The 22,641-nt window shown below is 43.1% G+C and overlaps 1 protein-coding gene across 1 annotated transcript in view; it reads left to right on the top strand.

Annotated features, from left to right (window-relative positions):
• Positions 1–22,641, top strand: part of LOC139415374 (prospero homeobox protein 1-like) — a 49,867-nt gene that overhangs the window by 12,326 nt on the left and 14,900 nt on the right. Inside the window, exons 3-4 of the mRNA XM_071163476.1 lie at positions 4,148–4,255; positions 14,226–14,420. Of these exons, the coding sequence (XP_071019577.1) occupies positions 4,148–4,255; positions 14,226–14,420 (303 nt within the window). The remainder of the gene's footprint in view (positions 1–4,147; positions 4,256–14,225; positions 14,421–22,641) is intronic.

Raw genomic sequence — 22,641 nt, forward strand, 5'->3', positions numbered from 1 at the left:
AGGATTAAATGGCAGGAATTGTAAAAAACTGAGTTTAAATGTATTTGGCTAAGGTGTACGTAAACTTCCGACTTCAACTGTACATATATGCCAGATGCTTTTATCTCTAATGTGGCATATAATTTTGGGGCATTAACAGATGTACTCCCTTTAATGGGAAGAATAGTTAGAACAACACGGCCATGTGTTACAGGTTTTTAAAATTTCCGCCACATGTTAATTTCACGTCTACAATAACTAAAGACAACAGATTGTCAGACATTTTGTGTTGAAGTTCATCGGCGTTCCGGAGCGTCGCGCAGCAGATGGCTTCCATCAGTTTCCTCATTGTATATTGGCCTTACACCTGAAATGAGCAAGTGGAGCAGCTATTTTCTCTCTTGACTTGGGAAGAGCTGTGGAGAATGATGATATCTTGTCAGATGTGCTCAGATGCCACTAACCTTGCTGGTACAAGGGCACCAACATGGCTAAATAATAGCCGTGTGTCACCCCAAGTCCAATCACTATTACATTTGCAAGCTGTTAGAGATATTAATTCATCAAAATTCACTGTTGCTTGATATTGAAGCGTAGGGAGAGGATCCTGTGTTTTTTTGCAACTTCAATTTATTTATATATATAAATGTAATCTATGTAATGATGTGATTGTCATTAGTTTTGAATTAATTTTGATTTAGAAGCGAGAGCGTAGTAGTCTCATTGAGAAAGCCCAGTCTTATGAGACTAACATGATTGTGTCTTTACAGCAGCAAGTCATCTTGCCAGACTTGAAGAGAACAACCCTCTCCCACTCTGTCCATTCCTCTTTCTCTTCTGTCTTGCTTCCCTCTCTCTCAATTCAATTTTCAATTTAAGGGGACTTATTGGCATTGGAAACATATGTTTACATTGCCAAAGCAAGTGAAATAGATAATAAACAAAAGTGAAGAAAAAAAACAATAAAACATTCCCAGTAAACATTACACTCGCAAAAGTTCCACAGGAATAAACACATTTCAAATCTCTCCCTCGCTCCCTCGCTCCCTCTGAGAGGCCATGGTATCCCTCGCTCCCTCTGAGAGGCCATGGTATCCCTCGCTCGCTCTGAGAGGCCATGGTATCCCTCGCTCCCTCACTTGCTCTGAGAGGCCATGGTATCCCTCGCTCGCTCTGAGAGGCCATGGTATCCCTCGCTCTTGGAGCAGATGATGTGGAGAGTGGAGTGCTGCTCTTTTGGCCAGGCCTGTTGGTTAGCCTGCTAGGGTTCTCCCCATAGGCCAACCCTCCCTCACTATTTTTGGACATGAAAGACTGTAAAAACACAAACAAATAAGCTCAAAGTGATTTTATTTTGGAAATCTGTGATTTGAAATGATTATGTTTTAGACAAATATTATATCTGTTTGGGCTACATGCTGTCAATTTGCAGTCTACAAAGAATTTCTAATTATGTTCTGTCCAATCCGCTTAAGAAAAATTCAGCCCGCGGCTGAATCTAGTTGATGATCCCTGCTTTAGGGCCTAACTGTATGCATGCCAAATACACACCAATCACCAAATGCTTTTGAGAACTTGGGCAGAAAAAGTTAACGTCGATCCAATGAGGCAAAAGGGACGATGTCAAAGTTGAATCCAAGAAGAGAAAAGCTGTGAAATGGAGAGTTGAAAATAAAGAGAAGGGAGGGCCAGAACAGTAATGTTTGGGGAAGATTTTGTGAAGTGGTAAAAGAGGATGATAGCAGTGCCGGCTATGTGTGAGGTGCTATTTGAGAGTCACAAGACAGGGACTTCAAATATGACAGCCTACAAGGGAAATATTAAGCCTACAAGGGAACTGTAGGCTTAATAGGCTTACTGTACAGATGGGTTACATTTAATAGCCTAACTGAAATCTGGACACTTACTGTATAATATTAACCCCTGCAAGGTTTAAGCATTTCTTGCAGTAAAATTATACACTAAATGTAAATGTTAACTTGAAAAACAGCAGTTGATAAATATGATTTCTTTCTTTCAGCATCTTGAGAGAAAGAATGTTCAGTTAAGGACCATCTGTAAAGGTGCTATATTTATCAGCATCATAGAAGCTGATAGTTGTTCAACCACATAAGATATTCATCCAAGCCAAACTTAAATCGTATTAGAAACATGTTGGGTTGTTTTCACTGCTTTAAATTTTGTTAAAAGAGGTCAAACTGAAATGCTGCACAAAAAATATATTACATTTTTTTTTTGTATTTTCTCACCTGCTGCGTGAGAGAAGCAGAGATTAAATTCATTCATTCATCGATTTCATCGAGCAAGGGTTTATTTAGTCTTCTAGGGCTTCTAGGGCAGTTATGACAGAAGAGAAGCTGTATGTATCTAGTAAGACAAGTTGACTTACAAATACCCAAACAAAAATTATATGCAGAAACATATATAAATTAGGCTAAAAAATAAATCCTGCACCTCCTGTTATAAAATCGTTCCACCGTCTGACTGTACAGCGCATTTTCTATCAGCCTATTTGCGGGTTTGGGTATTCTACGAGGAGTCGGAAACGTTCCACAGGAATGTTGGTCCATGCTGAAGCGATGTCATCACGCAGTTTCTGTAGATTGGTTGGCGGTACACTCATAGTGTGAACAGCCCATTCTATCTTTTCCCAAAGATGCTCTATTGGGTTGAGGTCTGGTGACTGTGCAGGCCACTCAAGTAAACTGAACTCGCTCTCATGTTCCAGGTGATGTATATGTACCTAACAAACTGGCCAGGTGAGTGAGTAGGGCGGTTACGGATGGGTTATTAACAATTGCGGACGGGTGCGGGTGAACAAACAGCTGAACCGCGCATCAAAACAGCTGATGCCTTCCTTGACTGACTGTCATGACACCCTATTATTGAGTGTAGAAACATTATACCATGAAAAGTTCCAACCGTAGCTATATAAACATACAATCCAGAAGGAAAAGGCATTGTCCTACTTACAGACTTACAGAGTAGCCCTTTATTTGTCGGTTCAAGATATAATAGTTACTAGAGATTGCTTTCCGCTCAACAAGAGAGCGTGTTTACCCTCATCTCTTTTCATTGTCTTAGCCCCAGATTGATATTAGCTGAATTATACAGCCATTAATTCACCATGAAAATGGTTTGGGCCCGTCCGCAGCACAGATGTGTTCGAGGGATGCAGCGCCCATCGCTGGAGAGATTCACTGCCTTGGAGCCCCTCTTCCTCCTCCTCCCAAGGTTTCTGCCAAACTCTAGGAAGGCTGGAGGCTGGGGGACGAGCAGGGGGTATAAATGAAGTTGAAACAACTCTATCGTTCAATGTGCCCCTCCCATCCACCCCCTGCGTCCTCCTGAGACTTCCATTGGAAAACCTTAGTCTCTAAAATCTATGACGTGTGTATTTTAAATGAATAAGGTCTACAGCTCTGTTATAGAGAGACAAGGCACTTAAAGACTTCGTCAGGGTTGTCCCTTTAAAACCTTATTTTTACATTAATATGAAGCCAACATGAAGTTAGTAGATCCTGTCTTTGGTTGTCATGTCTTGTCGCCAAGCCATTAGCCTCCTCTCTCATAACCAGTGTTAACTGCTTTCTTTGTCTGTGATATGCAAATTTCATTTTTTTCCCCTTCCTTTTTTTGGGGTGGAGGTTGGAGGGGGGTATGATGGGGGGAAGAGGGAAAGGCGTTTGCTTACTTTGACTGTGAAATTAGCTCCTTATGTAAAGGCACCAGCTGTGGCGCTGGCCAACGTTTTATTTACCGTGACACGCTCACACCTGATTAAGAGTAGATGCTAATCGCAAGCAAATGGTTTGGCCCTGGTTCACTCACTACTCTCTAACAACTGATTCAAGATCAGCCCTACCCTTCTCCGGTGCTATCACTATCCTAAAATAATGAATGTGAAATGCATAATATTGGTTTGGCCTATATCTATTATAGTCTTCAAGGAAAACAATTAACTAACTAATTATTGTACATTAAGTGCATGTTAATTACATGTTATTTATATTAAAAACACATCATCGGAAATAGCAGCGGTTTTAGGTCAAGTTACCCTACCATAACTATGACTACACATTGAGAAGCATTGCAAGGTCAGCCATTTTAATTATAATTTTCCATCCCCCAAAAAAATATACATTTCCTTGACGGCAGACATGATCAGATTCAGGAGGGTCTTTCCCCCAACCACCTGAAGAAGGCCAAGCTCATGTTCTTCTACGCCCGTTACCCCAGTTCCAACATGCTCAAGATTTTCTTCTCCGACGTCAAGGTGAGCCACACCCCGGGACCCCAACCTTTTACCTCTCACCTTTCCACCTCTATCATCATGAAAAGGAGTAGGATGACGTAGGCCCTAGACGAATGTAGCTCTCTGAAGTAGAAGTTGCCCTTGGGCACTGATCTAAAATCAGATTACCCTCCCAAAATCCTAAACTGAATTATTTACCCAGTGGTTATGGTAAGGATTTGGTGAGTGTAAGCTGATCCTAGATCTGTGCCTAAGGGATAAGTGCTACATGAAGCTCATGAAAACATACTCTGGGCTGGCACTCCTCTCCATAGTTATCTAACTGTGCAGGTGTGTTCAACATCGTCTGTGTGTCTATCCTTTGTCTTTCCAGCAGAAGTGACTGTCCTTGCCCCCGGTGACAAGTTGTAAGGACAGATCACCATGCCTGGACTTTTCTTTCTTTACTTTTTCTCTGTGTTTTTCTATGCCTGTGCTCTTACCTCAGACTGCAGTTAAAAGTTGAGTGAAGCAATTACTCTTCTCACTTCTCCCGAGATGTTCTTCCGGCATAGTGCTGTACTAATGTGAAGTGCCTGTTGTGTGTCTTACATTGCTTCTGTATGAGGATCTTTTCCCTACTAAGTCATGGCTTTATGCAAAAGAGAGAGGATGAGGAAGGTGCAATAGTATTTAGAAGGGAGCGGGGGAGCATGGACGTTACAGCATGGCAAAGGAATTGAGAGGGAGCGATAGACATGGGGTAGATTTTTTTTAACCTTTATTTTACTAGGCAAATCAGTTAAGAACAAATTCTTATTTTCCAATGACAGCCTAGTGGGTTAACTACCTTGTTCAGGGGCAGAACGACAGATTTGTACCTTGTCAGCTCAGGGGATTTGATCTTGCAACCTTTCGGTTACTAGTCCAATGCTCTAACCACTAGGCTACGCCGCCGCCCCATGATGGGATAGCGTGCAGAAAAGGGGTTATCTGAACGGTAGGGACAAGTGAGGGATAGACATTGGGGAGAGGACAGAATAGAGTGCAGAGAAAGAAGAGGGGTTATCTGAGCAGGTGTAAGGGTGGGAACGGAGAAGGAGGGAGTGGGTGAGGGAAATGGTAAGGATGAGCATGAGGTATGTGGGGACAAGGCCAGGGAGTGATCAAACAAAGCACAAGTTGGCTTGTGAACAACGCAACAAGGCTACACAATAGCTGTGCTGGTGTCCTCTATGCGGCCAAGTTTTGTTGTTGTTGTTTTTGTTGAGTCCCCCTCGGACCATGAGGAGGGTAAAAACTGTGACCGATAGTTAAGGGTATTAAGATTGTAGTGTCTTTGTCTTGGCTAACAGTGGAGGACAATGGAGGAGGCAGAGCTAAGCTAGTGTCCGTATATGGGAATGGGAGCTGCCAGTTCATATACAGCCAATGAACTAAGCAGACCAGACCCAGCTTCAATCGGATTGGTGCCTATGGGAGAGCCACCCCTTAACGAGACCGGAACTGTGACAATTATTTTCAATGGTGAACGGCATGAGTGGGACACCTTCATTCATCCACCATCTTTGGAGACGCTAGTGGCTAACTAATTAGACATGGCTAGCTGATGCAAGGCAAGGAGAGTGGCATTCTTAGACTCTAAGAGCTAATAATAATAATAATGTGCTCTAAGAGCTAATAATATCTTGACTAATAAGGTACAAGTTCCCAGTTGTTTTGATCGCGGCATTATTCTTAGACTTTTAAAAAAACATTTTACCTTGATGACCTTAGCCTACGGTATAGGCTTTTTTTTAAATAGCAGAACCCTGCTTAACTGACCGGTTAATGTCTGCTTGAAAGAGCCCGCCAACCTAGCTAAGCTGCTAACGTTAGCCAGCAAGCTAAAGAAGTTTGTCCCAGTTGAGTTTTCCAATGGAGCCCTCTTTGTCTGGAGGGGTAAGTGAACAGTTCCCGTGCTGTAGGAGCTGTATCTACTACGCTTTGTTTCAGGACAAACTGGATCACTCAAAGTTCGAATGCGGCAATTGTTTGCTTGCTGAGGATTATAGGCTTGATGGGGCTTCTTTGATCACACAGGTAGCCAGCCTACAAAGAAAATGGGGGTGGAATATTTACCTTTTCTACGCCAGTGGCTGGACTGCGTTCGCGCATGCTGGATGCATCCCCGTCTTGTCGTTAGTCTTTATCCGATTGGCCGGTGTTGCCCGGGGAGATATCTTCTGCATCTCCTCTCCCATCTTATGGCGGAGTGGAAGGAGCACTGCAAGAGGAGCATTGCAATCAATGATGGTCGCATTTCACGAGACTGTGGAAGCGGAAGACAGTGGCCTGCCACAAAGCAGCCTACACTCCCAACGAGAGGCCTGGAGCCGATACAAACAACGAATAGTTTCGCCACGTTGGAGCCTGCACCTTCATCGCTGGGGGTACCTGTGTGTGCTGCCGTCGTACCTACCCATACTCCTTCCCCTACAATTTCAAAGTCGACGTCGGCAACCTTCCATCCCTGCTCTAGATCAAGGCCTGTACAAAGTGTGTGAAGTGTGAAGTATTACCAATCCTTAGGAAAGTTATGGAAAATATGGTGTTTGACCAGATACAACGCTATTTTACAGTAAATAAATTGACAACAGACTTTCAGCATGCCTATAGGGAAGGACATTCAACAAGCACAGCATTTACACAAATTACTGATGATTGGTTGAGAGAAATGGATGATAAAAAGATTGTTTGGGCTGTTTTGTTAGACTTCAGTGCGGCTTTTGACATTATCGATGTTATGGCTTTACACCTCCTGCTATATTGAGGATAAAGTGTTACCTGTCTAACAGAACACAGAGGGTGTTCTTTAATGGAGACTCTCCAAAATAATCCAGGTAAAATCAGGAATTCCCCAGGGCAGCTGTCTAGGCCCCTTACTTTTTAAAATCTACTAACGACATGCCACTGGCTTTGAGTAAAGGCTGTGTCTATGTATGCAGATGACTCAACACTATACATGTCAGATACTACAGCAACTGAAATGACTGTAACACTTAACAAAGAGCTGCAGTTAGTTTCAGAATGGGTGGCAAGGAATAAGTTTGTCCTAAATATTGAAAAAACTAAAAGCATTGTATTTGGGACAAATCATTCACTAAACCCTAAACCTCAACTAAATGTTGTAATGAATAATGTGGAAATTGAGCAAGTTGAGGTGACTAAACTGCTTGGAGTAACCCTGGGTTGTGAACTGTCATGGTCAAAACATATTGATGCAACAGTAGCTAAGATGGGGAGAAGTCTGTCCATGATAAAGCGCTGCTCTACCTTCTTAACAGCACTGTCAACAAGGCAGGTCCTACAGGCTCTAGTTTTGTCGCACCTGGACTACTGTTCAGTCGTGTGTTCAGGTGCCACAAAGAGGGACTTGTAAAATTGCAATTGGCTCTGAACAGGGCAGCACAGGTGGGCCTTGGATGTACACAGAGAGCAAACATTAATAATATGCATCACTACTTGTATTTGTGAGAGGTATTGACATGTTGAAAGCACCGAGCTGTTTGTTAAACGACTAGCACACAGCTCAGACACTCATGCATACCCCACAAAACATACCAACAGAGGTGTTGGCAGCAGCTAATGGAGATCCATAGTAAATACAAATACTAAATCGAATGAGCGTGGGAAGTGGGTTGGCCCGACAATAGCGTGATGCTGCGCCGTCTTGGCGCTTGTTTACTAGGGATGGTGGAAGAACGTTCTTACTACTGACCTGATGGGTAAATGTTGCGACAGTTGAAACATACTGTGATTGTTGTTTTCGCTGCAACAGTTTAGCATTACGCTATCCTTACACTACTTCCCATGATGGATTAACTTGAGTGCTTTGACATGGTTCAGTTAGCCATTAGTATTGATCGCCAATTACCAGCTTCTCTGTTTTGACAAATGCCCAGACAGGTCATACATAGGTTATTGTTATGGTGTGATGGATGAACAATAGGCTAAACACAATCTTAGCGTTATGGTTTCTGGTTTCCATATTTCAGACGTCACTTGAGAAAATATGAAGTTGATGTGATGTCAGAGACAGTAAATGTCAGTGTTGTTTTAAAATGTTGAGGTCATAAATGAACGCTGAATACACAAACAAGGATGTCCCAAACTGATGCTGTTGTGAAAATTTTTCTCTCTCTTTCTCTCTCTTTCTCTTTCTTTTCATGAAAGCACTTGTTTTGGACACTCACTGCCCCCACAACCCTCTTTCCCTCTCTCGTTTTCTCTCTCTCGTTTTCTCTCTCGTTTTCTCTCTCTCTCTCTCTCTCTCTCGCTCTCTCTCTCGCTCTTTCTCTTTCACTTCATCTCTTTATCTCTCCTTCTGTCAGGCCTTTGTGTGTATTCGGCACACTGGCCTCAGTATTTGTACAAGTCGTGCTGTGGAGTGGATGAGGTCAGGAGGTTTTTCCTTTTACATGTCATTCCTTGTCTTTTCTTTTTTTCGCTGATGGTGTGGCATCCTCCCCCCGCACGACGAAAAGCCAGGCGCTGGATTTCAGGACTGGTTTTTGTAGAGTCAGCCAATAGACAACGAGAGATTATCTCCCACAATTCACCCCTGCAAAAACAGGAAGCGGTAGAAAGCCCTGATGACTGTGGATGGGCTTTAGTCAGAGAGGGACGGGCCGCTTCTCTTTCTGCTCCTCTTGTTGTTTTTCAAATAGCTTGTTGGTCTGAGGTCATGTGTATGGATTCTTCCTCCTCTCCATTGTTTGGAAGGTAGGGAGCTAGATGGACGCAGAGCAGAGTGTACCTGTTTGTCTGTCCAGTGCAGAGCTGCTGGGTGACTTTGACTTTACTGTCAATGTCATCACAATGTGCAGGAGACACTTTGTTGGTGTGTCTCTCTCCTTTGAGGTCTTGCAGTCTGCTGTATTTGTAATGTCATACTACAACGATCACTGATAATACAGAATGGGGATTTAACATGACCTAAATTTACTCAGCAGCTCTCTAAAATATTACTGGATAAGATTATGACATGTACAATACATGACTAACAATATGTGGACATCTGCTGGTCGAAAATCTCATTCCAAAATCATGGGTATTAATATGGAGTTGGTCCCCCTTTTGCTGTCCCAATAGCCTCCACTCTTCTAGGAAGGCTTTTCACAAGATGTTGGAACACTGCTGCAGGGACTTGCTTTCATTCAGCCACAACAGCATTAGTGAGGTCGGGCACTGATTTTGGGCGATTAGGCCTGGCTAGCAGTTAATGTTCCAATTCATCCCAAAAGTGTTCGATGGGGTTGAGGTCAGGGCTCTGTGCAGGCCAGTCAAGTTCTACCACTCTGATCTTGACAAACCGTTTCTGTATGGACCTCACTTTGTGCATGGGGGCATTGTCGTGCTGAAACAGGAAGCAACCTTTCCCAAACTGTTGCCACAAAGTTGGAAGCACAGAATGATCAACAATGTCATTGTATGCTGTAGCGTTAAGATTTCACTTCACTGGAACTAAGGAGCCTAGACCGAACCATGAAAAACAGCCCCAGACCATTATTCATTCTCCACCAAACTTTAGAGTTGGCACTATACATTGGAACGTCAGGCAGCCTGGTGGTTAGAGCATTGGGCCAGTAACAGAAAGGTTGCTGTATCGAATCCCCGAGCTGACAAGGTAAAAATCTATCGTTCTGCCCCTGAACACTGTAGGCTGTTTTGTAAATCAGAATTTGTTCTTAACTGACTTGCCTAGTTGAATGAAGGTTAAATTTAAAATAAATTCTGCTGGCATCCGCCAAACCCAGATTTGTCCATCGGACTTCCAGATGGTAAAGCGTGATTCATCACTCCAGAGAACGCATTTTCACTGAGTCCGATGGCGGCGAGCTTTACACCACTCCAGCTGAGGCTTGGCATTGCACATGATGATCTTAGGCTTGTGCACCCTAATGAACAGTTCTTGTGCTGACGTTGCTTCCAGAGGCAGTTTGGAATGATTTTTACCTGCTTCAGGACTCGGCGATCCCATTCTGTGAGCTTGTGTGGCCTACCACTTTGTGACTGAGCCGTTGCGGCTCCTAGACGTTTCCACTTCACAAAAACAGCACTTACAGTTGACCGGGGCAACTCTAGCAGGGCAGAAATTTGACAAACTGACATGTTGGAAAGATGACATCATATGATGGTGCCACGTTGAAAGTCATTGACCTCTTCAGTAAGGCTTTTCTACTGCCAATGTTTGGAGATTGGAGATTGCATGGCAGTGTGCTCAATGTTATACCCCTGTCAGCAACTGGTCTTGCTGAAATAAACAAAATCCACTAATTTGAAGTGGTGTCCACATACTTTTGTATGTATAGTGAATGTCCCTGTTGTCTTACAGAAAATGAATAGGATTTTGTTTCGGTGTTGAAAAGAGCTTAATCGTTGGGACTAGAGTGTTTTCCTTCTCTGGCGCTGTGGGCATAGTTTTATGTAGGTTGCATGGTAGGGAAGCGTGTGTTTGTTTTGTTCCTTTATAGTTAACGCTTAAGGTTGACCTTTTGTAGGCTCTCGAGTGTGAGTGTGAGAAATACGCTCTCACCGTTCCTCTCTCGTTCCCCTCTTAGCTAATCACGCCTACACATACAGGCACACACACACACTCCAACATACCATGGACATCTCATGTCTCTCTTGGCTCAGATTTAGGAGTCCCGGTGATGTGTTGCTTTGAAATAGTTCCCCCCGACAGAACACTGATGGACCACTGAACACTCTGGTCCTTAGCTGATATCAGGGGATATTTATCCCCCCACAAGCAACTTAATGAAACAAGAATGGGTACCTGATTTGTTGTAGCAACAAAGACTTTTAGTAGACACACATTGAATCTCTCTCTTTCTCTCTCTCTGTATACATGTAACGTGTGATTAAACCACATTTCATCCGCGTACAGTAGATATTCCATACAGTAGATTTAACCATGCTTTGTGTCAGATAGATGTTGAGGTATAAAGCCTAGCCTGTATAATGAAAGCCATCCCTGTCCAAAGTGACAAATCTACCAGTCAGAGGGCTGAAGTGACACTAAAGGTCTCCAGTGTGAGTGATGACATCTCTTTCACTGACTTTAATCTCAGTATGCAGCCCTCAATCACACACACACGCACACGCAAACACGCATGCACACACGCACGCACACACACACTCCAACCCATCCAAGAGAGAGTGATGTGTCTGAGTAGTGACGTATCTGTGATAGTGAACTCGCAAATGTATGTGCATGAGTGTGTGTGTCTCAGAGTCTGTGTTGTGGATGTTGGTTCTTGCCTGTGTACAGTAATAGCCCCTGTGTGTGTGTAATTGTAAGAGTCAGTAGTTTGTTTGTTTGACACTTCGATGTCATGAGCCTTGCTTGCTGACAGCTCACGTTCCTATACTGCCCTGGTCTATTGTCCAGCCCTGCAGTTCTCTACACCCCTCTCCCTCCCCCTCCTAACTCTAACCCGCCCGCTGTTCTGCTAACCCTGCACTTTAGGTCTCGTCGCTCTGCGTGTGAGCCTGTGCTAGTGTGTGTGCATGTGTGTGTGTGTGTCGGCCCGGATCAGATGAGAATGTGTTCTGGAACAATAGCCAGAGCCTAATCTCCATGTCAAAACCGCTCTCCCACCCCAGCGAGTGGCTGTTCAGCATTTAGTAACGTTTTGTCTCCTATTCTAACAGAATCACAAAAAGAGCAGAGAGGAGGGGTGGAGGGTGAGAGTGGGGGAGTTGGTGTAGGGGCGGGGCAGGGATAGGGGGATAGGGGGGTGTAAGGCTTTTAGGGGAGGGCGAAGGGCTGAGGAATAAGTTAAAGGATTTTGGGGGGCTGAGGGCTGAGGTAAAGGGTTTTGAGGGATGCGTGCATGTGTGCGTGTGCATGTGTGTGTGTATGTGTGTGTGACTGTCCAGGCTGGGGACTGTGCTGGGCCCTGAGGTCCTTATCTCCCTGTCTGGCTGTTTGGACAATGTGTTTTCAGTAGCGAGGCAAAACGGAAGACAGCTCCAGCGCCACTAGGCCTTTAATAGGTTTATGTCCTATTGAATCCATGCAGCCACACAGATCAGATAGCCAGACCTTCTCAGCACTCATCATCTCTCTCTCTATCCCTCTCTCTCTCACTCTTTTTTTTCCTTTTCCCACTTTCTTTTCTTTTCTTGTAGCCTGAGAGGTCTGGAGAAGCAGGGTGCAGTGCAGGGTAAATGGTGAATGGGGTTAAGTACATGTTTGAGCCCCCTGCGGGCAAGGGAGCTTTAGATGATGACTTAATCGTTTTCCTGGTCAATTATGTGTTTGTGGTCGCTCCCCTCCCAGCCCCGGTTATGATAGGGGGAGGTCCGGTCCCCCAGGGAAAAGAGTAACAGACACACACGCTTGCTCTTTTTTTCTCTCTCCTTCTGACTTACTTTATGTCTCTCTTTATTATCTTCTCTCTCTTAGTCCTGCTGCGGTCTTTCTCTCTCTTGTCTTGTATCTCTCTCTCTCTGTTATCATCCTGCCTCCAGACTCCCTGATGTGATATGAATCCCCCTATGCCCCCTTAACTACGCTCAACATTGATGTCTTCATCACAGAGCCCAGAAAGCCTTAAAACAATTGGTTCTGCACAATAATGTGGCCCTATATACTTTATAATGTCAAATAAAATAAAATCCAATATAATCAGTGTTGGTATTATCATGATGTCAATTAATTATCCAGGTTAAATAAATAACCATTATTTATTAAATAATCATTTTCATAATTATGCTAATTATTATTTAAAATCTCTCTGACCCTTTATCTCTCACAGTTTAACTACCAGGGTTGGGCTCAATTCAGAATTGAATTGAGAATGCCTCCTGAATTCCAATTCAATTATTGAATTTGAATTGAATTTGATGTAGTAAAAACGATCAGAATCACAATTTCAATTAAAGGAAATATAATTTAAAGTCATTGAAATTCAAATGCCTCTTCAATTTTATATTAGGTCCAGTCTATACAAATAAACATCTTGTACAATTTTCAGGACAAACTCTTCAAATTAATGATCAAGAAAAACAAAATCTGTATGCAAATATTATCCTAAGTTGTTATATTTCATTAATCACCTACATTTAGTTTAATATGTGGTCAATACTACATTTCTCAGAATGCATTAGTTTAACCTAAAATACATCATTTGAAAATCAAGACAAAATGGCTTCTTGTCACAAAAAGCTTAGAGATGTGATCTGAATAATGTTACTTCCCACCCTCAAATTCACTAACAAGGCTTTGGATGCAAGGACTATTGGGCCAAATTGCTGTCATTAGCTTAGCTGCATGTTAAGCACCCAGCCGAGTTTTAGCTAACATTTTTGGGAACAAGTCTATGCTAAGTGATAGAGCTATTGTCCCATATGTTTTAAATTGGTTGTTTACATTTGTATCGTTTGTAACCATGGGGGGGGGGGGGGGGGGGGGTTACTTTCTCCAAGAATCAATGGGTTTACATTACATCCAAAAAGTACATGTCCACAAAATCTTTGCACCAATCACGGATTGTGGCTTTAGAATACATAACACAATAAGGTAGCGTCTAATATAACTGCATTGTTTGTCGAGAAAATATAATTGCCTTTCCACACACTATGGTTAAAAGAGTATATGTATTGTAGTGTTTCTAAGTGATATGTTCTTTGGTGCTAGAGAAAAGTGACATGTTCTTTGGTGTCTGGAAGTGTGACCTGTTAGATTCAATGAAACACTCATGTTCTATGACTGAGTGCAATTTCATTGAATTGCACTGAATTAAATTATATTTCCTGTCACAAACTCAAATTCAATTTTGACATCCTGTGAGGTGTGGCCATTCAATTCAAATATCAACTCATGAGTTGAATTGAGGTTAATTCCAAAATTCTGAATTGATCCCAATCCTGTTAACTTCTATAGTGTGAAAAATGCATTCTAACAGTATTGTCATATAATCCTTATAATTAAAGCCTCTCTCCTCTCTCTCCTCTCCTGTAGTTTAACCGCTGCATCACGTCCCAGCTCATCAAGTGGTTCAGTAACTTCCGGGAGTTCTACTACATCCAGATGGAGAAGTTTGCCCGGCAGGCCATCAACGACGGTGTCACCGGAGTGGAGGAGATGAGCGTCAGCCGCAACTGCGAGCTCTACCGAGCCCTCAACATGCACTACAACAAGGCCAACGACTTTGAGGTAGAACCGCTTTTAGTGCGACACCCATTTACTGCTGTGCGACAATAGCCTCGCCTGAAAACTAATGTTTATTATTATTAGCTTAACAAGGCTAATGTTGTTGAGGTAGGACACCGTTAAGTGCAACACTTATTCAGTACTACTCACTAGCTGTCAGCTCACTCAGTATTTTTTTTATGTACAATAAAAGTGTCCTGAGACCAAACATCCAGTATACATACACTACCTGGAAATGGTGAGTTCCCCTTAGTGGACTAGATAGATTTCTTTGACAATTTAAAACACAATACAACCACAAGTGCATGGATTTAAAATCATCAAGGATGAATTGTGGTCCTCTTAAATAAATAGTTAAGAAACTAACAAACGTAGTAGGTCCATACTTCGGAACATTAGAAAAAGTTTACAATTTAGCCTGGACCTCCTTGTCATTGGCATCAGCCAATTACAATTGTCGACGTCATTGCATGTGATAGAACGTTACATTGGAGCTGGTCCCACCAGATAACCTGGCACACGTTAGGCCTATGGTAACCTCACTAGCTGACAATGATACTTTTGTTCTACTTGGTCTGTCTCAAGTGTAGAGTGCCAATATTTCAAGATCCTTGACTAGGCTACTAGCTACTAATGTTAGAAGTTTTCACATACAGGTATATGACCAAATCCCACGTTTTTGCTCATCCGTTTCAGATATACTTTACATGCGCTTTTAAGGAAAAAAATATAAAGTAGGTCTATACAACATTTAAGTTGTCATATACCGTCTTCATCATTGCTTCATTGACAGGCCACATTAACTGTGGGTTTGAGCCCCCCTCGCGTCAAGCATTTTTGTTAAGGAAAACACTGTTCACTGTTGGTCATTGATCCTTGATTAAAATAACCCATATGTGGAAAAAGTGGATGAATATTATTATACATATAAAACATTTATGTAACATAACCCATAGTAGCAACGATTATTTATGTAGCAGTGCCAGTGCCTACTGTATGTGTCGGTCTGCAAGAGGGACTCCAACAAGAAGCTCCTGATTAAATGTATTCGTAATCTTAATTTAAGGTTTTCGCCACACATTTCTTCTCAACACACTCAAAAACTAATTTCAAAGGGCGGGGCGGGGCAGAGGGGGGGGGAGGATTCGCACCCTTGCTACAATCTGCGACAAATACGAGGAGCTAACCACTGGGCACAGACATCAGTTCAACGTCTAGTTTTGATTTACACGTGGTTGATTTCACTAACGTGAATTCAACCTGAATCAACAAAAAAGTTCACATTTTTATTGGATTTAGGTTAAAAGTTGGGTGAAAACAATATGAAATGCCCTTACGGTGATAACTTTTTGCAAATCCAATCAGTTTTTCACGTTGATTCAACATCATCACATAGTTTTTGGTGGGTTGAAATAACGTGGAAACAATGTTGATTCAACATATGTTTGCCCAGTGGGAAGGGGCTCTAAGTGCATTTTCATGAACAAGTGTTGGATCACATCCAACTACGTCAACGATTTGAATTGGCTGTTATGGAATTTGAACCGGATATAATCACGGCCATCTGTGCAGGTTAGGAAAGGGCTACGTCTGCCAGGTTATCTGATGAGAACAGCTAACATAGCTTTAGACCACGTGCAACTACGTCAACGATTTTAATGGACTGATCTGCGTTTCGAGACGGAGGTCCGGGTTAAACTGAAACTTTTGCTAATATTTGCAAGTATGACCTAGTAGGCCTAGCCTACACAGTAGACCTAGCCTACACAGTAGACCTAGCCTACACAGTAGGCCTAGCCTACACAGTAGACCTAGCCTACACAGGAGACTTAGCCTACACAGTAGGCCTAGCCTACACAGTAGACCTAGCCTACACAGTAGACCTAGCCTACACAGTAGACCTAGCCTACACAGTAGACTTAGCCTACACAGTAGGCCTAGCCAACACAGTAGACCTAGCCTACACAGTAGACCTAGCCTACACAGTAGACCTAGCCTACACAGTAGACTTAGCCTACACAGTAGACTTAGCCTACTAGGCTTACTTGGGTTACACATATAACACGTAACAAAACAAAGGACAGGACTACATTGTCATAGTCTGGAGCAGGCCTCCCTCAGAAGATCAGCAATCCCAGACTCCTAAACTGAGTTAGATGATGGTGATGGAGGTGATGCTAGATGATGGTGATGGAGTTGATTCCAGACGATGGTGTTGGAGTTGGCTTGCTGACCATGATGTCGCCCTCCGCTCAGCCTCTCTGTAGCCTGGACTTGATAGTCCTCCACAACTAACGTGTAGCACCTACTTGGGTGGTTCCTCTGTGGCTGCTACAGCGCTAACAGTCCAGCACACATCAGTCCAGAGCAGTCATCATCCTCCCTATGAGCTCTCTGCCATTTCAGTAATGCAGTCAGGTTTCATTGATCAAGAAGCACCCAGTGCTGGGATGCATATTTTAAATGCAAAAAATAGCTAGCTAGCTAGCCAAACCAGACAACCTGCCATCAGTCCTGCAACTCCGTGGGTAAAAACATCCAGATACTGTATATCCAATCAACAACTCAATGACTTATCAAAAACAAAAAAAGCTCATTAAAAAACACCTTCTTGTGTTCCCTGAGAGAGAACTACAGTAAGGGTGTTCTAAATGCTTATGAAACGTGGCAGAACATCAAGTCCAGCACAATATGCCTTCAATGTCAGCTGACAATAGGCCTTTAAAAGTCTGCAGCTGAGAATGGCCTGGAGTAGTGGGTGTGTGTGTTTTGTTGTTGCTGCATTTCCCAGTGTCCTGCTCACCTCGAAGGGTACAGCCGTCCCTTGGACCGGCCGCCGTGCTGGCGAAGCACTTCTCCAGTGTGTGTGTGTGTGCATGTGTGTGTGTTTGTGTGTCACTTTCAGGAGGGAAAATCTCACTGTTGTCAAGGTTAAGCGTCCCACTGTTTTAGCAAAAGGAAGAGGGAGAGAGAGAAAAAAGACAGGCAGAGAGGGAGATGGATGGATAGAAAAGCGGGGGGAATAGAGAGAAGATGAAAAGGGGGAGAAAAGGGGCAGAGATAGGGAGAAAGAAGGATAATTTTAATTTATTAACTAGGCAAGTCAGTTAAGAACAAATTCTTATTTTCAATGATGGCCCTAGGAACAGTGGGTTAACTGCTTGTTCAGGGCAGAATGACAGATTTGTACCTTGTCAGCTCGGGGATTTGAACTTTCAACCTTCCGGTTACTAGTCCAACGCTCTAACCACTAGGCTACCCTGCCGCCCCAGGAGGAGAGAAAGACAACGCTTTGCGGAGAGTGCCCTTGTGGTAGGAGAATTCTGCAGCGCTCACATTTAAAGTGCCTCTCTCTCCCTCTCCTATGTCTGTTATGTGTCTGTTGGGGCTCTTCTTCTCTCCTCACACCCACACCCACACACATACACATAAACACACACACACCTCCCCCATACACTCTTGGCCCTCTTTGGGATTTGAACTACTCTAAGAGGAACAGAAGCACTTCCATATGAAGTCATAAGGCCAAAATGTACAGCATAACAGCAACCCAAGTTCCCCAACTCAAATCAGACAAGACAGACCAGGCATTCTTCTCCTGTACCAGGAAACTAGCCTTGGCCTGGCTTAGGGAACTCTCAATTTACATACATGAATGTAGAAATTTGCAAGCAGACAGAGAGAGGGAGAGGGAGAGGGAGAGAGAGGGAGAAAAAGAGATGGTGCAGGTGAATAAGTCTTCTATTGACTGAGGAGCTGGTACGGGGGTGTGGGGGAGGAGGGTGTAGACGTTTTGCATATTAAGGTTTTTCGCGGCAGGTGTCTGGGAGATATAAGAGCTGATTACAGAGGAGCACAAGAAAAATTTGCCCAGCGATGCAAATACACCACGCCGACACAAACGAACTGCCTTGGCCCGTGTGAAGTCTGCCAGTGCATGCGTGTGAGGGTGTTTTGTCTGTCGTGTGTGTGTGTGTGTGTGTGTGTGTGTGTGTGTGTGTGTGTGTGTGTGTGTGTGTGTGTGTGTGTGTGTGTGTGTGTGTGTGTGTGTGTGCCCTGTGAGTCAGAGATGTGAGGTGTAGATAGAAATATACTGGATTTGTATCTAGATGCCCCCAAGGAGAAGGAAGGGAAGTGATCTATAGAAAAGGCTCTTGGAGGCATCTAGATACACATCCAGTATTTTTCCATCTACACCTCACATCTTTGACTCACAAGACACGCACACACACACAGGTCTGTGCTTTTTCTTGTTTGATGATATTCTGATCTGTCACTGTGCTCCACTAATACACTCCCGTCTCACTAATACACTCCCGTCTCACTAATACACTCCCGTCTCACTAATACACTCCCGTCTCACTAATACACTCCTGAGCTCTTCTTTTGTAGTTATTGTTTCCTCTCCTCTTTTATTTCTCTCCCATCTTTCTTTCTCTCTTCCTTCTGTTGCCTCTCTCCTTTCATTCTTTCATCCCACTTTTTGCATGTCTTCTGTCCCCCCTTCCCCCGCCCTCCATCCCCTCCTCTCCCCCTGTTCTGTTTTCCCCCCATTAGGAAGTTTTTATGGCATAATTGCCACATTCCTTCTGGCACAGTGAATACCAGCTGTAATTAAAGAGCCTGTGTTAATTACCTGCCCTAGCTCTCTCTCTTGCTATCCTTTTTTCTCAGCCCTCTCTCTTTCTTTCTTCCCCTCTTCTCTCTTCCATATCTCTCTTCTCTTTCACCCCATCATCAAAATACCCTGTCTAACCCCTGTCCTCCTCCCAGATTTGTTCTAACCGTAAAAGTCAAACTCCCCCATTCATAAGGCAACTGTCCCTTCTATGCTTCCCTGACACCCCAAAACACCATAACACTTTTTCTTCCTCTCTTTCTTTCTCTCTGTCACCCGCTCTTCTATATCTCTCAATTTCCTCTCCCCCTTTCATAAGGCTGAATGGTGGGAGAAAAAGTGTCAGAAATAGAGGCAGAGAGAGTAGGGGTGGGGGGCGATGAAGATACATTTTTATGATGGCTCAAGGAACATCTCATATATCCATAAGAGGGACTAAGCCAAATTTCCACTATCAGTGGCCCCCCTCCCTCCCTCCCACATCACACACGCACGCACGCACGCACGCACGCACACACAGGGACACACCCTACAGAGCATTTAAAAGAGGAAGTCCCTATGATCTCTGTATTTAGAGAGTGAAGTACCAATGACAGCACACACACACACACTCATCCTCAGGGTATCATGTGTCCACCCTTATCAGCTGCTCCCTCGTATTGGAAAGACGTCTCTCACTACTTTTGTCTCTTTTCCTCTTTTGTCTATCCATCCATCTGTCATCCCTCTGTTTGAATTGCCCTCCCACGGTTTGTACTCTCTCATAGCCAAGGGGTTTTCTGTTCATCAACGACAAAATCCCCAAATTATAGAAAACTTTATTGTCCGTTCAAGTGAAACTTGGCTTTACCGCTTTCCTCTAAACCGCTCATTCCTTCTCTTCTCCCTTGTATCCATCCCTATCTCTTCTCCATCTCTCTCTCCTCTCCAGTCCCTGTCCATTAATGGTACCTTAAGAGAGGCTAAGACCAGATGCTGTCTTGAGACCTTGGGACTATAACTATAAGGTTTTATATGAACAAGCATAGTTCTGAGATATTGAGCATGACAGTTTTCAAATTCCAGATCTCAGAAAGGTTTTGTAGTGAATTCTTCATTCTTCATAACCCATTAAGGTCCTAACCTTTAATGTTACTAAAGTGCAGAGCATTAAAATCCTAAGTAAATTAACTTTTTTAGCGGGATGGAATCTCAATCTGCTCTGAAATGTCAATCTGGGTTTGGTCAGAAGGTTCTATCTAGCAAAGAATGTTCAAATTATTTCAATTACAACAGAAATATACAGACGTATAATGATTAAATAAAGAGAAAACCCTTCCTCCTTTCTTTCTTTCTTTCTTTCTTTCTTTCTTTCTTTCTTTCTTTCTTTCTTTCTTTCTTTCTTTCTTTTTTTTCTCCCAATTCTGTGGTATCCAATTGGTAGTTACAGTGTTGTCCCATCGCTGCAACTCCCATCCCTGCAACTGTCCGCTTAAAACTTCTTGTGACTCTCAAACCCGGGTCCGGGAGCGTAATCATCGCCTGACACTAATTAGCATAATGCAACGACATAAATCTTCCTAGAAAATCTTCCTATTCATGAAAATCACAAGTGAAATATATTGGAACACAGCTTAGCCTTTTGTTAATCACCCTGTAATCTCAGATTTTCAAAATATGCTTTACAGCCAACGCTAGACAAGCATTTGTGTAAGTTTATAATAGACTAGCATAGCATTATTCCTAGCAGCAGACTAGTCACGAAAATCAGAAAAGCAATCAAATTAAATCGTTTACCTTTGATGAACTTCGGATGTTTTCACTCACGAGACTCCCAGGTAGAAAGCCAAAGTTCATTTTTTCCCAAAAGATTATTTTTGTAGGTGAAATAGCTCCGTTTGTTCTTCACGTTTGGCTGAGAAATCGCCCGGAAATTGCGGTCATCACAACGCCGAAAAATATTCCAAATTAGCTCCATAATATCGACAGAAACATGGCAAACGTTGGTTATAACCAATCCTCAAGGTGTTTTTCTAATATCTATTCGATAATATATCCGTCGGGACAATTAGTTTTTCAGTAGGACCGATTGGAATGGCTACCTCTGTATTTTACGCGAGAATCTCTCTCGGAGCCACCATGTGACCACTTACGCAATGTAGCCGCCTACGGCTATTCTTCAACATAAATGCGTAAAACTACGTCACAATGCTATAGACACCTTGGGGAATACGTAGAAAGCGTAAGCTCGTTGATGGCACGTTCACAGCTCAATAGGGACTCATTGGAACGCAGCACTTTCAAAACCTGGGGCACTTCCGGATTGGATTTTTCTCAGGCTTTCGCCTGCAACATCAGTTCTGTTATACTCACAGACAATATCTTTACAGTTTTGGAAACGTTAGAGTGTTTTCTATCCAAAGCTGTCAATTATATGCATATTCTAGCATCTTGTCCTGACAAAATATCCTGTTTAAAACGGGAACGTTTTTTTTCCAAAAATGAAAATACTGCCCCTAGAGTCGCAACAGGTTTAACCCGAAAGCCAGCCGCACCAATGTGTTGGAGCAAACACCGTACACCTGGCGACCGTGTACTGCCATAGGAGTTGCTAGAGCGCAATGGGACAAGAGCATCCCTGCTGGCCAAGCCCTCCCCTAGCCCGCTGCCCCATGGGTCTCCCGGTCGCGGCCGGCTGCGACAGAGCCTGGACTCGAACCAGGATCTCTAGTGGCACAGCTACTGCACCACTCGGGAGCCCCCCTTCCTTCTTTCTAGTCTCATCATCAACTTTATTACAGTTTTTTACAATCACTTCGGCACTAATTTCAGAACCTAGTGGTCATTTTTCAAAACTCTAGACACAAAACTCAAAACGGTCATCACTTGTAACACAGGCTGTCCAAAGTTCAAAACATTGCATTGTGCATTCATATATTTAAAGAAACCTTGCACTTGCAGAATCATTGGTTCAAATAACTAATTTGTCATGAAATACCATAGTAACATTAATTTAGATCACCCACACACAAGATACCGATAGTTTCACTGTGTAGTTGTTCGTACAATCATTAAATATTGTAGTACAAAATATGTGATGTTTCAATATGCTACTACATGTAAATACATCACTGTAAAAATGACTAGTAGAGAGAATATTACAGACACTGGAATCATTGAACAAAATCTCACATTTATTGATAAAATACAATAAAATCACAACATAGGTTTCTTTGAATCAAAGCAAAAATAATTAGCTACCAAAAAAGAAAAAAACTACAGTAAAACATCAACTGCAGTGTTCTTCACCTTGCTTACTGTAAAAAGCCAAACAAAGGGTTGATTACTGTACTTCTATATTTCCCTCAACCCTGTCTTGTGGATTTGGCCATAGGTTCTCATCTACATCACAATGGATGTTTTCATTAGCCAAACATCTTGGGAAGAATCTTCGGGCATGGCGAAAGGCCTGACACTGGTGTGCCGTGATGTCATTGCATGCGTCATCCATGGCCTGGAGAAGGGCGGCTTGTTCGTGAGGGCGCCTATCATGTACCTTCCATCTCCATGTGGAGAAAAATTCCTCAATCGGGTTAAGGACAGGAGAGTATGGGGTTAAGTACAGGG

The sequence above is a fragment of the Oncorhynchus clarkii genome, chromosome 8, assembly GCF_045791955.1.
Source record: "Oncorhynchus clarkii lewisi isolate Uvic-CL-2024 chromosome 8, UVic_Ocla_1.0, whole genome shotgun sequence".
In the NCBI taxonomy this organism is placed as follows: Eukaryota; Metazoa; Chordata; class Actinopteri; order Salmoniformes; family Salmonidae; genus Oncorhynchus; species Oncorhynchus clarkii.